General features: G+C 32.3%; 2 protein-coding genes across 4 annotated transcripts in view; one reads left to right on the forward strand and one right to left on the reverse strand.

Moving 5' to 3' along the window:
- LOC143258653 (mannosyl-oligosaccharide 1,2-alpha-mannosidase IA-like) overlaps positions 1 to 6,846 on the reverse strand; it is a 46,230-nt gene extending 39,384 nt beyond the window's left edge. The window contains exon 1 of one of the 2 annotated variants that reach the window (XM_076517931.1): positions 5,906 to 6,846. In XM_076517931.1, coding sequence (XP_076374046.1) covers positions 5,906 to 6,544 — 639 coding nt within the window. In that variant the 5' untranslated portion in view covers positions 6,545 to 6,846. The remainder of the gene's footprint in view (positions 1 to 5,905) is intronic. The other variant, XM_076517932.1, reaches the window with a different exon arrangement.
- Positions 6,847 to 16,420: 9,574 nt separating this feature from the next.
- LOC143258656 (uncharacterized) overlaps positions 16,421 to 19,066 on the forward strand; it is a 29,178-nt gene continuing 26,532 nt past the window's right edge. The window contains exon 1 of one of the 2 annotated variants that reach the window (XM_076517950.1): positions 16,421 to 16,593. In XM_076517950.1, the coding sequence (XP_076374065.1) occupies positions 16,492 to 16,593 (102 nt within the window). In that variant the 5' untranslated portion in view covers positions 16,421 to 16,491. The remainder of the gene's footprint in view (positions 16,594 to 19,066) is intronic. The other variant, XM_076517951.1, reaches the window with a different exon arrangement.

The following is a 19,066-nucleotide window of genomic DNA, read 5'->3' on the forward strand; positions in this document are numbered from 1 at the left end:
TATGAGTTTTTATCTCCTTTTGATTCAAAAAGTATATACTGATGTATTTGTAGAAGAATATATTTTTATTCACACATTTTTGGAGTCTTTGGTACAAAAAAAAAACATCCTAAATTACTTCAAGAAATCTCTAACCCCATACAATCCTAATCAATATTTTAAAAGAAATTCTTTGGCAATTATTGCATCAGTACTCTTACTAAGAGTAACCATAATCTTATTACACAGTTTTTCACTGATCTCTTCTTTCAGGTAGCCTACAACAATTTATACTTGAAACCTTTTTACCTCTAAAATTTTAATTATAACATAAATCTTCAGGCTCTTCACTATCATTTTTCTGCTTCACCACTAAGAGCTTGTAAATTCATCACAACATAAACAGCACCTTGTTCACTCTTTTATAAAGAGTATCACTACTAAACAACTTGTAACTTGGAATTTTGAAATAATTTTTTAATCAATATGCACAAAATCTAACCAAATTTCAGCAATTCCCATTATACCATAGCCTTCTATTTTAACCATTATACTAAATTATTCTATTTTGTGCCAAAAACTACTAACATTTTATGACAGTGACTAAGTTTATATGCACAGGTATATCACTAAAACTGTTATTTAACTTATAAGTTTGGAAATGACTTGAATGATACTGGAACTACCTATTAAAATGTACAACATGTTGATGTGGTTTTCTCATCATCAGTTACAAGTGGTTTACACTGACACACATATACATAGTAAGGAACAGAGAGATCAAGATCAGATTCTTTAGCAACTTAGTAAATGGATCTTTGTACCCTGGAGTATTGGTTTAGAGTATGATAAATTGTTCAAATTAAGATAGCTTTCACTATTTTGCATTTGTTGACGTCTGATTCTTTGTTTAAAATTACAGTGTTTTGTATAAACCTAGTGAGGTTTGTTGAGTTGCAATGGTAGTAAATGTGGTTTTTGTCTTTTTATGTCCAGTGAATATAATTTCCAACATTTTTCCCGGTTTCTCCAATGTAGAATTCTGAACAGTTATTACATGTAATCTTATAAAATGAGGCTGGTATTGTGTGATAATGTATAATAACTGAACAAAATCCTGTCACACACAAAGAAGGATAATTAATGAAGATCTTTGTGCTTATCTAAGGAAAACTGACTCATGCACACTACAACTCTATGGCACTTCCAAACCAAACCAAACAGGAGTGTCCCATATGACCTATACTACCAACCTATAATTCACTGGACTACAATCTTGGGAAATACGTAGCCTTGGTCCTAACATCTTGTATAACATCTGTAGGTTCTTTTTCAAAGATGTTTTTAATTTCAGAAACACATTAAATGACTAAACCCTAAAGCCTTTAAGACTATCTATGAGGTTATATCACTTTTCAAAGACATTCCCATCAAGGAAGCTTGTAATATTGCACTTGACATATACCATAATGACACCAATCATTTAACATCCCCAGTTCCCTTTCTGTTTCTCTCTTAGAATTCACAACAGCAAGAACTTTCTTCAAACACATATTTTAAGCATGGGTAACAGTTTCACCTGTTCTTAACAACATTTATGATGCAGATCAGAAGATAAGCCATATACTCTAGACTTTGTCCTCCCCTATACTGGTACAGATATGTTGATGATACTATTATTGGTTTCACTTCTACGAAAACCATACATTTTCTTTGAACTGATAAACTCCAATTACTCTCACATTAAATTTACCATTGAACATGAAAATAACAAAGTTATCTTTACTTAATCTTGAGATGATTAGATCTGACATGCAGTTCAATACCAATAATCACTGAAAAGTCATTCACACAGGCTTTTATATCCTCTGGAATTTCACCATGAATCCAAACAACACCAAAAAAATCAATATACTAAGAAACATTATAAAATTTCCAAATAATCACCAGAACAAAAACCTCAGAACTCAATTCACATACAAGATCAACATGAATACACCAAACAACACAACATTACACTGCAGTATATTATTTATCTCAGAAATCAGCACTTGGAGAAATCTTGCCATTGATATTCCTATTGACTTCAAATTATTTAAAACCCCAGCCCTAAGCTAAAATTATAACTATTAATTTTTTTTAATCACAATACCAACAGTGTTTATAAAATAACATGCAATAACCAGACAGAATTGAACACAAGAAAAACCTTCATGTTTACCACCACCCTGAGATACCAAGATACCTATACCAAAGTGTTAACCAATCTCCAGTCATGTGGCTTCTTTGTTACATACTATACGTATATTCTTTTGTCTATACAAACTACTTGACCTGATGATGACAATCTTATTGAAACATTATATATTTATAACAAAATTTCCTTCATTACCCACTCAAGATATATTCAAACTTCATTTTAAAAAATTCAAATATTTTTTAATTTCTTATGCTCTGAATCTCCCATTCCCAAACTTTTTGTTACCTTAGCTCTCCTACAGCTTTGTCTAATTTCAGTTTCCTAAGCCTCTTTACAGATGTGTGTGTAGCTTAACCAATTTTTAATAAACACACTAAGAGCTTCCCAAACATCCCATTATTTAACCCGCTTATATGGATCCAATCTCTAGCATACAATATCAAGTAAAATAAGGGCAAAAGGGGCTAACTGATCCATTTAGGCCATTCCATCCACTAAACTTTTTAGAAAAAAAACACTTAAAACCAAACCTTTTCTTCAAATGGCTACCAGGCCTTCCCTTAAAAGCTCTTAAAATTTACTACATCTAAAGTAACTCATTCCCAAAGTCAAACAGCCTTTTGAAAAACCAAAACTATCTATGCTTAAAATAACTCCTACCCTGTCAATTTATACTTGTGTCCCTCCTTGTCACACATTCTAACCATTAATCATGAAAAATGATGATGCATCATTACTATAAATTTCCTTAATAATCTTGAAAACCTCAATCTAATCCCATCCAACTACATTTTACAAGAGAAGATAACTTTAGAGATTTTAACCTGTCCTTGTATAACAACCTTTCCATCACATGTATCTTTCTACTAGCCCTCCTTTGGCCTCTTCTCAACAACTGAAAAATCTAAAGGACTCCAAGATTCCTTTTGTTTTATAGTACAACATTCTTTTATAATTCTGGGGGCAGTCTGTGGGAAGTGACATTTTTAATAATAAGCATACTACAAACAGAATGCAATGCTTCCAACAACTTCTCTATTGTCTTATAGGTTATACCTCTCTTTTTTCTTTCAGAATAACTTTTTCAGACATCACCATCTTGTTTGACACTACAGAAACAGCATTCTGTGTTTCCAATTTACAAACAGCTTTGTACTTCATTCTAAAGTCATTTAATGTAACTTTTGACATCTTTTACATACATCCAATAGCATAGTACAGGTTGTCGTAAAAATGTTCATATTGTGAGAGTCATGTATTAAATTGTGTGACCTTTAATATTGAGGTTTAAGTGTTTAAGACCTCTTATTTCATTACATAAACACAGCCAACTCAGGCATGTATGTTTATTAGTGTGCTGGGGATGAACTTGTTAACTTCTTTTAAAATAAAATATTTTTTAAAATGGACACTCACACAAAACTGAATATGGCTTGTATACTTAGCTCTACTAGAAGAGTTCAGCTACATATAGTTAAGTGGATTGAAGGCTGGATTTTGTTACTAATAGTTGAAGTCATTAAGGATTAATGTTACAAGGTATTCTTAAAAATTATGTGCTAGATCCTTTGTTAATTCTCATTCTAATTAAGTTTGTATATTATATCAAATTAATAGGTTTCTCACACCTGGCTGAAGACTGAAATATTTGGACTATTCAACATTCTTGAATAATACTGGCTCATACATTTCAATAAAATTAGTTATGAATATTGGTTATCACTACATTAATCCTTCTTAATGTCTTGCTTGAGAAATTATAGGTGAAGTTCAAGATGATAAAAACATATGAATTGCTTTACAAGATAACTTATGGCCTTTTACATAATGTATATAATCCAATAATCAGGAAAATTGGATTTTATTTTCAGCTTATGTGCTAAAAAAAAAAAGAGTACAAACCACAGGAGGTGATATTTTTACTTTAAGTTGCCGGTTACCATGCACTCAGAATACTAGTTCCATTATCTTAGAGCAATTATTAACTTCTAATCGGAAATAAACGTATACATCTGGTAAGAAACATAGCTAATTAAATCAAATGTTTAAATTATGTTACTTATGATGATCAAAATGCAATGTTTCTTCACTTTGTTGCCTTCAATATTAACAATATTTTCAGCCATTGAGATGCTACCAAGATGAATCCAGGTTTGATAAAGTTATCATATGGGGATAGGCTGAAAACACTTGATGTTTTGCTCAGCAGATTAGCTAAGGAGAGGCATGTCTGATGTTTTAAGAGATTGATAAAGGTTTAAACTCCAAAATTCAAGATGTTTTTGTCAAAACCTTCAAGCAATAAGAACAAAGGATACAAGTTTAAGAAAAAGAATATTCAGATCAGACTTCAGTTAAGGCAGTAGGGAAACAGAAACTAAAGACGTTTAAAATGTTGTCACTTCAACCTTTTTTCTTAACACCCTTTCATTAATTTGTGAAATCTGTATAAAGCAAATAAAGCCAACATATTTCTTCGTTTCATTATAACCGAGTCTAATTACTCATTATGTCAAGGTAAGGTGAAATAAACATTCTTTAATAAAAGATTTAGTAAATATTAAAGCATTCAATATTTTTTAAAAGCAGTCTGCTGATACAATAATCAAATGTAGCTTATATTCTTGCACAGATGCTGAAAGTGTTGAAAACTAAGAAAGTTATTAGACTTATTACATATGTACTTTATTTGTCCAAATGTTAAAGGTAAAGCCTTATACTCAAACAGTTAGAATAATGAGTTATATTGCATTCTATGTTGGAAACATATTCAAGTATGTAACTATGGTACTTATACAGAATTTCTCCAGTAACATCTCGAGTGTCAGAGACATCTATTTGTAGTAGTTCATAACTCAAAGATATTACAATTCTTGATCATAATGTCAATTATAATATCCTTAACTTCATTATAATTACACTTATTATCATACATATGACACTAATATATATACAACTCACTATAATTTTATGATGCAAGTTATTTATTGTTTTTACTGTTAATTTTAGCAAATGACAGAACTACTAGCCCTGAATCATAGAAAACTCATGTAATAATAACAAAAATGTTTACAATGTGTTACATGTTTTTTAGCATATAAAAAATATTTGTTTCTGGAGAAATTCTGTACAAGTACCATAACTATTAATAAGCATAACTGTAGTATCACCATAACTGTTTAAAAAACAAAAAAAATTAAAAATTTATACAATGGAAGAACATGGGAAAGTGTTAAAATTTTGTAAACACAAATTTGAATACTAAAGTAGGGACACCAAATACACAAAGATATGGACCAAAGTTAGTTCACTTTTAAAAGACAAACATACACTGGATCCAGTTCTTTAACTTTTCAGCACTAGCACATCCTACACAGACAATGTAATTGGTAAGTTTTTGAACACAACAAACAGAAAAACCAAATTGTAATTCATACAACATAATGGCCCATACACAATTTGTTTGATTTTTAACCTTTACATTATCAAAGTGCTTATAAATATTGACAGACTTAACTATTCTGTACTTTTCATCAGCTGTATTAACTATATTTTTTCTTTATATGATGTATTTTTTTGCCAGCATTCCTTGAAACATTTGTTGTAGCTTCATATTTCATTACTTTTTTTTAAATTATATTTCAAGATTCAGGTATTACCAATGTACTGAAGTCAAATATAATTAATCTCATGGCTTAAAAATTCAAAACTTCAATGCCTTCTTACCACTTTGATTTTATTTCTTCTTTCTTTTATTACAGGGTCAGTTGGTTCACCGTAATCATCCACCCAAACATCTCCTCCAAACTTCTTTCCATTTGACAAATATTCTTGTTTATACATATTATTATAACCAAAAGATTTCCCACTTTCCGACTTTTCATCACCTATTTTTACGCCAAACTGTACATCATTATTGCCATCATTCAAATTTGATTCATTGGGCCTTGGCAATTCCACTTGTGCTTTTTCACTCTCTACATCTATATTCTTATTTTTTTCTTTTTCAATATCTTCTTGTATTTTCAAATTAAATTTAAGTTTATCTACATGTTTATGTGGATCTAATTCTACATTATTTACAATTCCATGCCTCACCAAGTTTGCATCAATTTCTTCACGAGGTGGGGGTGGTAAAAGTAACTCGGGCCCTGCTTCCTTGAAACGTTTATAAGCAGTATGGATTGATTTCCCACCACGAAGTTCGGGTAGGAAAAAAAGGGAGCCTAAACAAATCACACCGAAAGTACCTAAAACTAACAAAATTATAAATTTTTCACGTAACCTTATTGTTTTTCGTAGTGAAACTTGTGGAACACCATTAACGTATCGTTGATAAGTTGGTAGAATTGCATTGGATGCCATGACACATTAGTGTTTTCATGAGCTTCTCACTCAAACATGACACATCTCCAACTTTCTCCGTTAAATGGCAGAAAGGACTGACTTTACATCGTCGTTAACCAACATTCTTACCACTCAATATTTCTGGAAATTCTGTCCCTGTCGATAAAAATCGTGGAATATCAGCTACTCATCATAAGTCCTGAATTTTCAATAAACTATTCAAAACATTTTTTATTAAGTTCAAGCATTTTTTTACATTAATTAAAAATTATGTTGATAATATTTTTGTTAACTTTTGAGTAAAAAGATGGCTTAGTAAACTAATGAAAATTACAAAACATAAATAAAATATCTGGTTAAATCATAAATATCACAATAAACATTTTTAGCACTAGATGCAAAAGAAACAACTTAGTTTCCCTTTGCATTAAACAAATAAATATTTAAAAATTGTGCTTATTCGTAAAGGAAATAATATTCCCTATTAGATTACTAAACATAATACCCCAAAATCTAGTTAAATTGCAAATAATACAATTTCTTTTAGAGATCTAATTGCAACTGCGATTTTAAACACGCAAAGCAACTTTTACTTTACATTAAAGCAAATAGAATCTGTAAAAATATACTTATTTGTAAATAAAAATAAAAATGGCGTGTTTTCTCCATGGAATTAAAATAAATAAATAAAAGCTATCAAACTCTTTTTTTTAAAGTTTCAATAAGAAGGGATATCGATGTGTTTCTGTAATACATTCATTTTTCATTTATAAAATCTAACCAACAAACAAAAAATTAATCATATCATCCTATTTTACGGTTTATAATATGCTGCTGAATTCAGGGAAGTTGTAGAAAAAAAGCACTATTTTTGTCATGATACCTGCTAAGATTTGAACCTAGTTATATGTAATAGAAGGTTAAGGTACTGTTTTACGTCTCTCCTCTAAGACTTAATCAACTAGCTTATTCGAGTGCTTCTAAGAGAGGTACCCAAATTTTGCTGAGCTCTATATTACATTGAACGAGTGTGTTACGTAGAAGGCTTGTTTAATATTTCTGTTTCTCTAATATGGTTCATATTCCATTATTTTAGCATTATTCTAATTGATTGTATGATATTGTTTTCTGGCATTACAGACTATTATAGATTAATCAGTGACGTTCATTTATTACGCTCTTCAATTCTCGTGTTTGTTGTCTTTTGGTGTACTGAAATCGACATTCACATTTGTCAGGTCATTAAATGGTTTAGTATGTTCTATCTGTGATCGTTTCGTGTTATGGCTTCTGGTATGGATGCTGCACTGATGTTATGCCTTTTACGTATCCTTGGTAAACTTTCAGAGATAATCTTAGCTTACGGGAATGTGCCTGTAATTTTATTCTCGCGTATTCTTGGTGAATATCTTTATTTTTCTTTTATTAAGTGTCCCATGTATCTTTTACAATGGAGAGTCCTACTGATTTGTTGCTCTCCCTTCTTCTTGGGATTTTTGATACTGAAAATCTTGCCAGTTATGAAATACAGGTAGCGTATGACGCTAATCTTTACACTAATTAGGTCATTTAATTTATAGTCAAGATATTTGGCCGTATCTGTGGGTTTCTGTACATTTTGTGGTATGCGAAGTATGTGTCTTCCATTGTGTGTTGAATTGTGTGATTTTGGCTTTTCAAATGGTTTATACATCCTTAACTTTGTTTGTAATATGCTGCTTTATAATAATTGTATAATTGATAACTATAAGGCTCAAAATGGGAGTTAGAGTGGTTGTTTTGAATACGCTACATTTACTTATTGTTGAACTTTGCAAAGCTACTCAGGGGATATCTGCAATAGCTGTCCCTGATTTTGAAGTGAAAGACCAAATGGTGCAGCTAATCATCATCACCCATCGCCAATTCCTCGACTAGTATTTTACCAATGAATAGTGGAATTGGCAGCCACACTATAATAATACACAGCTTAAATGGCAAGTATGTTTGGTGATGGAACTTAAACCCATGAATCAAAGTTTGCGGATCAAGTAACACGTAGCCATGTTAGGCCTCAGTGCTAAAAAGAGAGAGTCGAAATTATCGGCTTATTGATAAATGGCAGTATGGTATCAGAAGTATGAACATTAAAAACAGTTGATAGAAGTATCCCTTGATGTTACGAAAGTGTCTGGTTGATGGGTTAATGATATTAAAAGTAATTAGTTGAACAGGTCATACAGTAGGCAGTTCCAGATCTAGGAAATGCAAAAGTTCAAAGGCAGGTATAGAAAAACTTTATTAATATATATTCATCTGGTATTATTCGTACAGACTTGACCAAAATGTCGTATATTTTGTAACAAATAAGACCATTATTAAGGTGCAATACAAATACACTTAGCGGTATCAAACTTTGAAATGTATGTTATATTAAACATCTAGATATGTAATTTGTATTAAGAGACAGGTTCTATGAACACCATGAATGATTTATTAGAATATCGAATAATTTTGGTAGACACCTGTAGAAAGATGTGTAATTTAGCATTTATCTATGAAAACAAAATCTTATCAAAATATAATTAATGACAAAATATAACACTAGATTATTATAAATAGGTTTTTAACCTTATATCAGTTTGATTTTTACATTCAATGCTTGGTGGTGTTCTTTATATTTTAATAACCTTAAGGTGGAGTGGCATGATGTCAATGAGATTATTGATTCAGTCTACTGTGATTTTATTCCATCTTGTCTCTGAAAGGTGCTGCAACTCAACTGTAGTACTGGGTTTAGAGATGTAATTGGAAAGTTTCCGATTTAATTCTGCCCAACAGTTCTCAATAAGACTGCAACCTGAAGACTTTGCTAGCCACGGCATTCTTGTAACATTCTCCTGTTCGAAATAATCCTGGGCAGTAGCATTATCATCCTGAAACATAAAGCTATTGCCAAACTTTAATCTATCAGATGGCAGAAATGTCTTCTTCGTGCAATGTCTGTAGAAGGCGCCATTTATCCTTGGACGATATGAAAAGCAGTTTTCATCAGGATGAATATCTGCCGAAACATGTACTGCACCACTTACTGTGGGTTTCCTATGGGAAAAGCCGTCTTGCCTCATCTGTTTTCCAGACAAACGACAAACACGAATTCTTCTATCAGTTTTAATAAGACTTATCTGAAAAGATGACACGTTTAATAACTGTATGCTCTTTTGCCCAAGTTACACAATGAATTCTAGTTAATACTGGTTTTCAGATAGTCCTTCTTACAATATAACCTGGTTTGGTCAGTCTCCCATTTATTGTTCCTCTGGATATCCTAGAATCAATGTGTTCATGCCATTCCTGTCATCAGATGCTCCAACACTTCTTTCGATCGTGACATGTTAACCTGATCAAAACACAGTCATCTCGGGCAGTTGTTTTCGGCGTATACCAGTAGACATTTCTGGAACAATGTTTCTTGTAGCCTGATGAGATTTCAGGATTCTATATGCGCTGCACTGGAAACATACTACTGTTCTTACAATGTCCATTTGCTTCATTCCATTCCTGGACAATCGAAAAATTTAAATCCCATAACTTCTGGCACTTGATGAGTCATGACTTACACTAAGTACAGAAAAAATTTCTGAACAGAGCATTGATCTGTTTCGAAAACGATTATACTGTAACACACACACTTATATACAAAACAGGTGTATATGTGTGTTTCAACGAACAAATACTCAAAACAAGCTGTACAGAAGAGAATAACAATTTATACATGTTTGTCCGATGTAGACAATAACATTAATATGGAAGAGTATACAAACAAATTTAACAAGACTGTATATAATTTCATGAATGTTATCTGTCACATACATATTAAATGCTGAACCTGTGTTTGAAAGGAAAAATTATTTCACCCCATTATTTCAGTACTGTTGATGAAGAACATTTTTGGTTGGATAAAAATGAAATAGTCTTCAGTGAACAAAATTATTCATAGAAGTAAAATCCACTGAAAGAAATGTATGTGTCATACAAAAAATAAACGTTGTGTATTAATTGTTTTAATCGGTTTTAGTAAGATATCTTCAATTGTAAAGATTTAAATATTTCATAAGCAGGTAGCTTTTCACTGAATGTTTTAACACTAACACTTCTGGTTTGGTACAAGTTACAGTGAGAATTCATATACTGTATTTATAGCAAAGCTGGTAAGAATACCTTCTATTATCTTTACTTTAGGCTAGAGGAAAGGCAACTAGTAAACAGCATCCTACCACTCACTATACACTGTAAGAGATTGACAGTCATTCTTATAATGCATTTCAGCTTCGAATGAGGTGGATATTTTATGGCATTGAACGGACTTAGACACAGATCAGCCTGGCATAGCCAGGTAGCTAGGGTGATTCACTTGCAATATTAAGGTCGCGGGGTCATATCTTGGTCCCAAAAAACATACCGCCCTTTCGGCCATGGGGGCATTATAATGTGACGATCAATCCCATCATATGTTGGTTAAAGAGTAACCAAATAATTAGCGGTAGGTAGTGATAACTAGCTATCTTCCGTCTAGTCATTCACCACTAAATTAGAAACAGCTGGCACAAATAATTCTCGTGTAACTTTGTGCGAAATTCAACACCAAATAAAACACAGATCCGAAATCCAGAGCTCTGCCACAGGGCCAAACTGTGACCAATGCAGTTAGAACACATGTTAGTGTGGCCTGAGGAAGAAAGGAATACTTGTAAAACAATTTTTGTAGTCGCTGAAAATCGTTCCTGACTGGTATAAAAACAAAAACATACAGAGACTATATGTCTGTGTTTATAGAATATCCTGAACAGAAAATGATGGATGTATTTCAGAACTGATGATATGATTATTAACAACACATTGTTCTCTGCTTATCAATAAAAGTGTTAATACCCATACCAGCCGTTCTGAAATACATTTTTATTTCAAATGGATTTCTCGTAATCAAGAAATTGAATGACAGTGCCTGCTCGACACTGAACTAAATTAATTCATTTATTTAGTAACAACTGTTTTCAGATACATTTATTTTCCCTTGAAGTAATCTATTAGGGTCCACAAGATAACAAGAAGCTAGAAGTAGTGTACCGTGAAATAAATAGGAATTATCTGAATTTCACTGTTTCGTATAAAAGATTAATCGTAAAAACATAGAACCGTTTCGATTTTTACTTGTTTTACAAAACACAATATAAAATCGTATAGTGAAATTTGATGTTTTAGGGAGAAGTTTACTATACGTTTTAATAACTTTATGGCTTGACCCTTGCATTCAGTTATATTAGAAAATGTTCGTTAATAAGATTTTTTTTCTCCTTCATACAAAATGCACTGAAGGGAACTGCTTGGGAATACTCCTATAAAAAATAATGTATTTGTTGGCACTAGGAAGCTGGTTTTAAAATCACATTATTGGTGCTTCTTAGCATTGAAATATCATCTCTATCACTCATATGCCCTCCAATACCACAGTGGTATGTCTGCAAACTCATGCCGCAAGAAATCGGGTTTCGATATCCATGATGGGTAGAGCATAAATAGCCCATTGTATAGATTTGTGCTTAATTTGAATCTATCACTCATAAGATCAATGCTATACTGAATATTTCTAACTAAGCAGACACGAATGAGTAAACACGAGAATAAAATGTTGGAAATTTGAGTTATTCATTTATCCATTTGTTCATGTTTATCTCCTTTTCTTTTGGTGACAACGACTATAACTGATACTATGATTTGAACTGATTATTAACGCTTAAATTTGTACCTCATTTGAATAGCTTTTCTTTGCCTCAGCTTAACGATGCTTTGGAGTTTTTAGAAGAGGTTGGATTTATTACAAATTTGGAAATGTCGGTGTAGTATTATCAGAGCCAGTTAGTTATGCCTGTCCCACTAGTGGCACAGCGGACTCATACTGCTAGAAACAGGATTTAGATATCTGCGGTGGGCAAAGCACAGATGGCCCATTGTGTAGTATTGTGCTGAATTCCAAGTAATCAGTAATTATGGCTTTTAAATAATAAAATACACCTACTATATTTTAAAAGCTACTGAATTTAGTTTCTCAATGATAGAGTAATTATTTCATCAACTTTTAAGTAACATATTTTGAATTTGGAAAATATATTTCTAGGACCAAAAAATACTTAGTTAATTGTAACAATAAAAAACTGTTATGTATCAGAAGAAAAAAAGCTTCATTTTTGGGAAATCTTACTATGTTAGACAGAACAGGGTCAGATGTGTGTTTATAATAAAGCCACATAAGGCTATCTGCTGTGTTTATTGAGGAGAATCAAACCGCTGATTTCAGCGTTATAGCTCAAAAAAACAGGGAACGAATGAAATCAGCCAGTGGTGGAGTAAATGTTTTAAATTATTCTAAACTTTTTTAATTAACCTTGTTCATCATTGTTCTGGTTTCAGAATATATTCAAATATTTTATTGTAAGTATGCTTTTATTGTAGATTAATTGATCAAGCTGAAATGACAGAGAGTAAAATTCTTGTGGTTTAATGGCTGTAGGAACTTTGGAATATTTTGTATATGCTTGCGTTTTTTTTTATAGCAAAGTCACATCGGGTTATCTGCTGAGTCCTCCGAGGGGAAGAGGGGAATCGAACCCCAGAATATTTTGTTAGGTGTTTAATCCTATATGACATTGTCCTCATTCCAGGCATTTTCTTTACAGTAAAACATCACTTGGATAAACTAAATATTGTACCTAGCGTATTATTCACTAGTCTTAAGCCTCTGCTGTTGTCTATAGAAAGGGTATTACTGTTTTGTGAGTGAATTTCCATATTGTAACAGCGCACTTAACTTCTTCTTTAATCTATTTATCGTCTAACCTATGGTGTAATTGTTATTTCGTATCTATTAACACCTGTTTTTGTGTGGAGCGTAAGAAACATATAAGTAAATAATGCAGTAACAACGGGAAGGAATAATTTTAGACTGAATGTACAAAATTGGTAAAGAGGCGATGTGTGAAAATATTATCATATTTGGGCAGATGTCAATGGCTGCACAAACCTCACTGTCTGTGAAGGCAGGTCCTTAATTAACTGGTCAGCGATATAGTGGTAAAATCCTCCAACAGTATATATCCAGTCGTATAACCACAAAAGATGAGATCCCTGCAAAAAAGTAATTGGACCCCTACATTTATTTCTCTATAACTGTTATTACGACTGTGGTTAATTTGGGATCCTCTTCTGGCTTGGACCTTCTTCAATTGCACGAGCTGTTGGTGCATACTTACAGCAGTGTACATTCGTCTTTTCAGAGTTTTTGTGGATGTGATTTCATTTTAATGGATGTTAACATGCATCCACATAGAACTGTAAATAAAGTGTATTTCATGTATGGACCAAAATCAAAACCACATGTACTATATTTGGGACGCTCTATATAGACAGATTTTCAGCCATCAATAACCTTGAAAATCCCACCAGGAATTTAGATATGCCTTTGAACAAAAGTAAAATTTCCTTCCAGTTTGATATCTTTTTTTGTTTTAAAGTACGTTTTACTAACTCAATTTTAAGCTCGTGTTTTTAGTATCTCCCAGAGATATATTTATTTTTCCTGACCGATACTTAGAATGAGTACATAACAGTTGGTTAAATTTTCTTTCACAGGTGTGTTAAGTTTCTGCCTGGAAAGTGACTCTCTATGAAGATTCATCTGAAAAGAGTAGGAAACTCAGCATCATCCTTCAAACACCATTATACAAATGATGGTCTCTTTGTTTGGGCAGACATCATTATCAATGGCTGCACAAACCTCACTGTCTGTGAAGGCAGGTCCTTAATTAACTGGTCTGCGATATAGTGGTGAAATCCTCCAAAAGTATATATCCAGTTGCATCCACATAGAACTGTAAATAAAATGTATCTCATGCATGGACCAAAATCAAAATCACATGCACTATATTTGGGACGCTCTATATAGACAGATTTTCAGCCATCAATAGCCTTGAGAATCCCACCAGGAATTTAGATATGCCTTTGAACAAGGGTAAAATTTCCTTCCAGTTTGATATATTTTTTTGTTTTAAAATACGTTTTACTAACTCAAGTTTAAGCTCGTGATTTTAGTATTCTTTTTCTCATGCTCATAATTAGTTGAAAATAAAACTAATTATTTGTCCTTATATGTATATTTATAATTAAATTAGCAGCTCACTCATTTTCTAGTTTTCATGTTATTCTTTACGGGGATTTTCGAAAAATTTGTACTTTTATATTTGTTTCATAACTTTCAGACAATGATGTATTTGGCTTATGTGATTGAATACACGAAAACCATTTTGGCTGTTATATTACAAACTTTGCTGGTTTTACTTTTGAATTTCACGCATAGCTATAAGAGGGCTATCTGCGCTATCCGTCCTTAATTTAGTAATAAACAATTAAAAGAGAAGGCAGCTGTGTGTGTGTGTTTTCTAATATGAATGCCACATCGGGCTATCTGCTGTTTTTATCGAAGGGAATAGAACCCCTTAGTTTAGCGTTATAAATCCGAAGACTTACTGCTGTCTCAACGAGAGACAGGAAGACAGCAAGTCATCACCACCAACCGCCAGTTCTTGAGCTATTATTTTTCCAACGAATAGTAAGATTGATAGTAACTTATAACCCTATCACAGTTTAAAGAGCAAATATATTGGTGGGACAGGGATTCGAGCTCTCGATTCTCAAATTGCGAGGCGAGCGCCCTAACCAACTGACAATTCATGTATCCACTGTTGTGGTTCTGGAAGCATTTAGAAAGTTATTGTACATTCAGACTTGATTATAATTATTAGTTAAATATCATGCTATTTAAAATATGTAAAAACTTCAGTTTCTATTAAACAGGCGAAAATAAATAAAACTGAAGAAGATTTGTTGAACAAGTGAAGCGAACTTAGCGTATAATTTCTTTTATTAGTTAGAAAGAAGCTGAAGTTTTTACAGAAGTTTGAAAATACCAATGCTTCCTGAGCATACATAAGTTTTCAATTTTGCTTCAACGTGGTTTGTTAGAGCATGAAATGTCATATTTGGAAAAGTCGCCATTGCGTTCATCAAGTTATATTGCAAGGCTTTAATTCCATTTGCTTTCTGATGTAGGTTTGCAGCAAACGTGATCATTAACTTATTCCAATTTTAGATGTTTTTTTCTCTCTAAAGGGTCCGGCATGGCCAGTTGATTAAGGCACTCGACTCGTATTCTGAGGGTCATGGGTCCTAATCCTCGTCACACAAGACCTGCTCACCCTTTCAGCCGTGGGGGCGTTATAATGTGACGGTTAATCTGACTATTCGTTGATAAAAGAGTAGCCCAAGAGTTGACGGTGAGTGGTAATGACTAGCTGCCTTCCCTTTAGTCTTACACTGCTAAATTAGGTAAGTAGATAGCCTTCGTGTAGTTTTGCGCGAAATTCAAACCAAACCAATCTCTCTTAAGAATAACCGAGTAATGCTGATACTTGTTAGTCGATGACAAAAAAATGAAGTTGAGTACTGAGCACAAAACGTTCTGTTTACAGCTGTAATGGTACACAGAATTAGTCTTAAACTTGTGCTTTTAACTCTGATGATGGATGGCATGTTTAGCTGTGTTAAACATGTAAAGCCAACTTTTTTACTTTTGGCTTTACATTTGTATTAAAATCCTTCTTTGTTACCAGAAATGTTGCATGGTAATTTAATTTTACAACGATATTGTTCTAGAGCAAATAATATTTCTAAGATTTCTTCCATTAAACCATTTTCAGAACAAAACAAACACTCATTTTCTTAATATTATTATTAATAACTATATATATATTTCTATTTTGTTTTTTTCTCTGGGCTAGTTCTGACTTCTACCATAGACCTTTTATTATAGTAGGATTTGATGGTTATCACATGTAGTGATGTAAAATTGGGTCTTTTTATTACCGCTAGTGGAAATGGCGATAGTCGAGGAACGTGGTCTTGCATCTTTTGTATATGCGTACTTAAAGGAACAAAATCAAGAAATAGCTGAAGCTTTTAGGAGAAAAACAAACTCGGTATGTTTTATTCATTTATTGTACTTTGAAATGTATATTGCTTCGGTAAAAAATATGACATAATTCAGCCACGCCGTGGATTAGGCTTAGCAAAAGCAAAGTGCGATACGTAGCTTTACCATTACTCGTTTTCACTCGGTTGTAAATATAACAGGTGTAGTGTGGTTGACGTAGCACACTTACTTTGCTTTCTTTTGTATTAAGTTCTAAAAATCACTAATGTAATTTTTCACATGTTGTGTTTGCTTGATCCGTTTAGCATCCAGTAGTGGGGACAGTAAAAGTAAAACGCTTGATGTAAAGAAATGCTCAACATGGCTTATCATTAATGTTGTTTTTACTGTATTATATATGAATGGTGTAACGAGATTTTTATATTGTCTTCATTACAAAAACTGGTTAATTGTTTTCATACAGTCGTGGAAAGTACTTCCCTTGAGATGTGCAGTTTCCACGTGAAAGTTGAAATTTAAGTACGTTAAGCCATGTTAATGATTTCTCTTTTTCTCTTGAGTGAAAATAAATTCAAATAAATAATTGGTTCTTAATGCAATATTGATAGTTTTTGTTCATGAAAATGAATTATATAAGTAGTGCCTAAAAGTAAAAGGAATTACCATGTTCAAAACCAGCCCATTGAGTGTATGTATTAATGGATCAGAAGTGGCACTGGATATGGAAGATGCAATATGGTTGACATTTTGTAGCATGTTTTTCTTTGCTTTATTTTAAGGCTTTTTTACACATCAGCTGTTGAGAAAAATAAAAATTTAAATTCACTTATTACTTTTTCAGTTTAGAAAGTTATTGATTACTTTGTTAAATGTGTTAATACATTGACTTCTAGTTGCACCAACACTGGCAATATTACTGCTGTTAATGACTCATTTCACAAAACAATGACAGTTAATATCAGAAAGGTAAAACTCTTTTGCAGATCTCAAACTTGTATTCTTTTGTTTCATATTCAGAATACAGCACAAAAAAATAGTTACCTTTATCATTTTAATTCTCCTGATAATGAACTCTGAATGGTTCAGTGGTAAGCTTGATGTTTGTTGTGGGCATATTTCAGATAGCCATTGAGTAGCTTTGGGCTTAACTTTTCCATTCAAACAGATTAAAGTGTTAATGTATATATCTTAATATGACCTTTTAATTATATAACTTTATTATTAATGCATTTCATTAAGCCTGGTATGCAAACAGTATATAATTCAAATTTTTAAACAACTGTTGTTTTTAATTTCAAACATAAATATGTGTGTCAAAAATTAATTTTTGTGTGTTATCTAATGTATCTGAGCTCCAAGCTGTGCATTTCAGTTTTGTACCTTCTAAAGTAGGATGTTGCAGCTTCCACCCAATTAGAAATGCAAATTAAACATAATTTCAAGCAAGAACCTAGAATTCCCCCTGTGGAATGCCTGTAGACTGACTTGTAATGCTGGAATCTGGGTTTCGATACCCATGGTGAGCAAAGTACAAATAATCCATAATGTTGTTTGTGCTTAACTTCTAACAAACCGAACCAGGAACCTAGAATTTTAATTTCCTACCTTTATTTGCTGAAATATCAATAAATCTGTCAAATGTTAAGAGAAGTCACTCTTAATAGATAAATCACAAATTTAAATGACTGCAAGACATTTTTACAGCCAACAGAAAGAGTGAGTTCTTTTTTATATGAAGCTTCCAACCATCCATTTGAATATAATTAGGAGAGTATTCACTTGTTAGAAGTTGCAGGATCATGGTTTTGGTGTTCTGAACAGTTAGCAGAATTTTGCAACATATTCTGTAACCTACTTAGAAAAGTGGGTGAATTATATCAGCTCTATATGTGAAAAGTAATTAAAGCTGTAAACTGTCTTCCCCCAAACAGTTTACAGTTTTTAGTGGACTAATGTTATTTTTTAGTTCATTGTTTATAAAAATGACAATAAAAGCTACTTTGCATTGACTGAATTATACTATTTTTTTCTCAAAAAAGGTTTTGCTAGCTCAACTTAGATGTGTTGACAAAGTTCTACTGAACAGTAATGACCTCTGATCAATATTGCAGTCTTGTGTCGTGCAGAAAAGGCTTTTTGGATTGTGATTAAAATTTACTAAAACTCTCTTCTTATTAGTCTAATATTGCTAATAATATTCAATTTTGAATGAGGTTCTCATTTACAAATGTTTATGTATATACCAGTATATTCCAAAAATGTTATATTATTGTCCTTTTAACATTGCTAGTTTATTTAGGCCAATTAAAAATAAAGTATCAGAGTTAAAGCAGCCAGTAGGGTTATACAAAGTTACTTGTGAGCTTGTGTGTGTGTACAAACATCTGATTGAATAGTTAATGCCATGATAAATAACAGGATTTGAATAAAAAAGTATATTTCTTAATACCAATAAAAGAATCTGTACTAGACTTCATGACAGGCTAGATGGAGGCTTTCACAAGCCCTTGCAAATGTCA

This window comes from Tachypleus tridentatus, chromosome 8 (genome assembly GCF_004210375.1).
Source record: "Tachypleus tridentatus isolate NWPU-2018 chromosome 8, ASM421037v1, whole genome shotgun sequence".
NCBI lineage: Eukaryota > Metazoa > Arthropoda > Merostomata > Xiphosura > Limulidae > Tachypleus > Tachypleus tridentatus.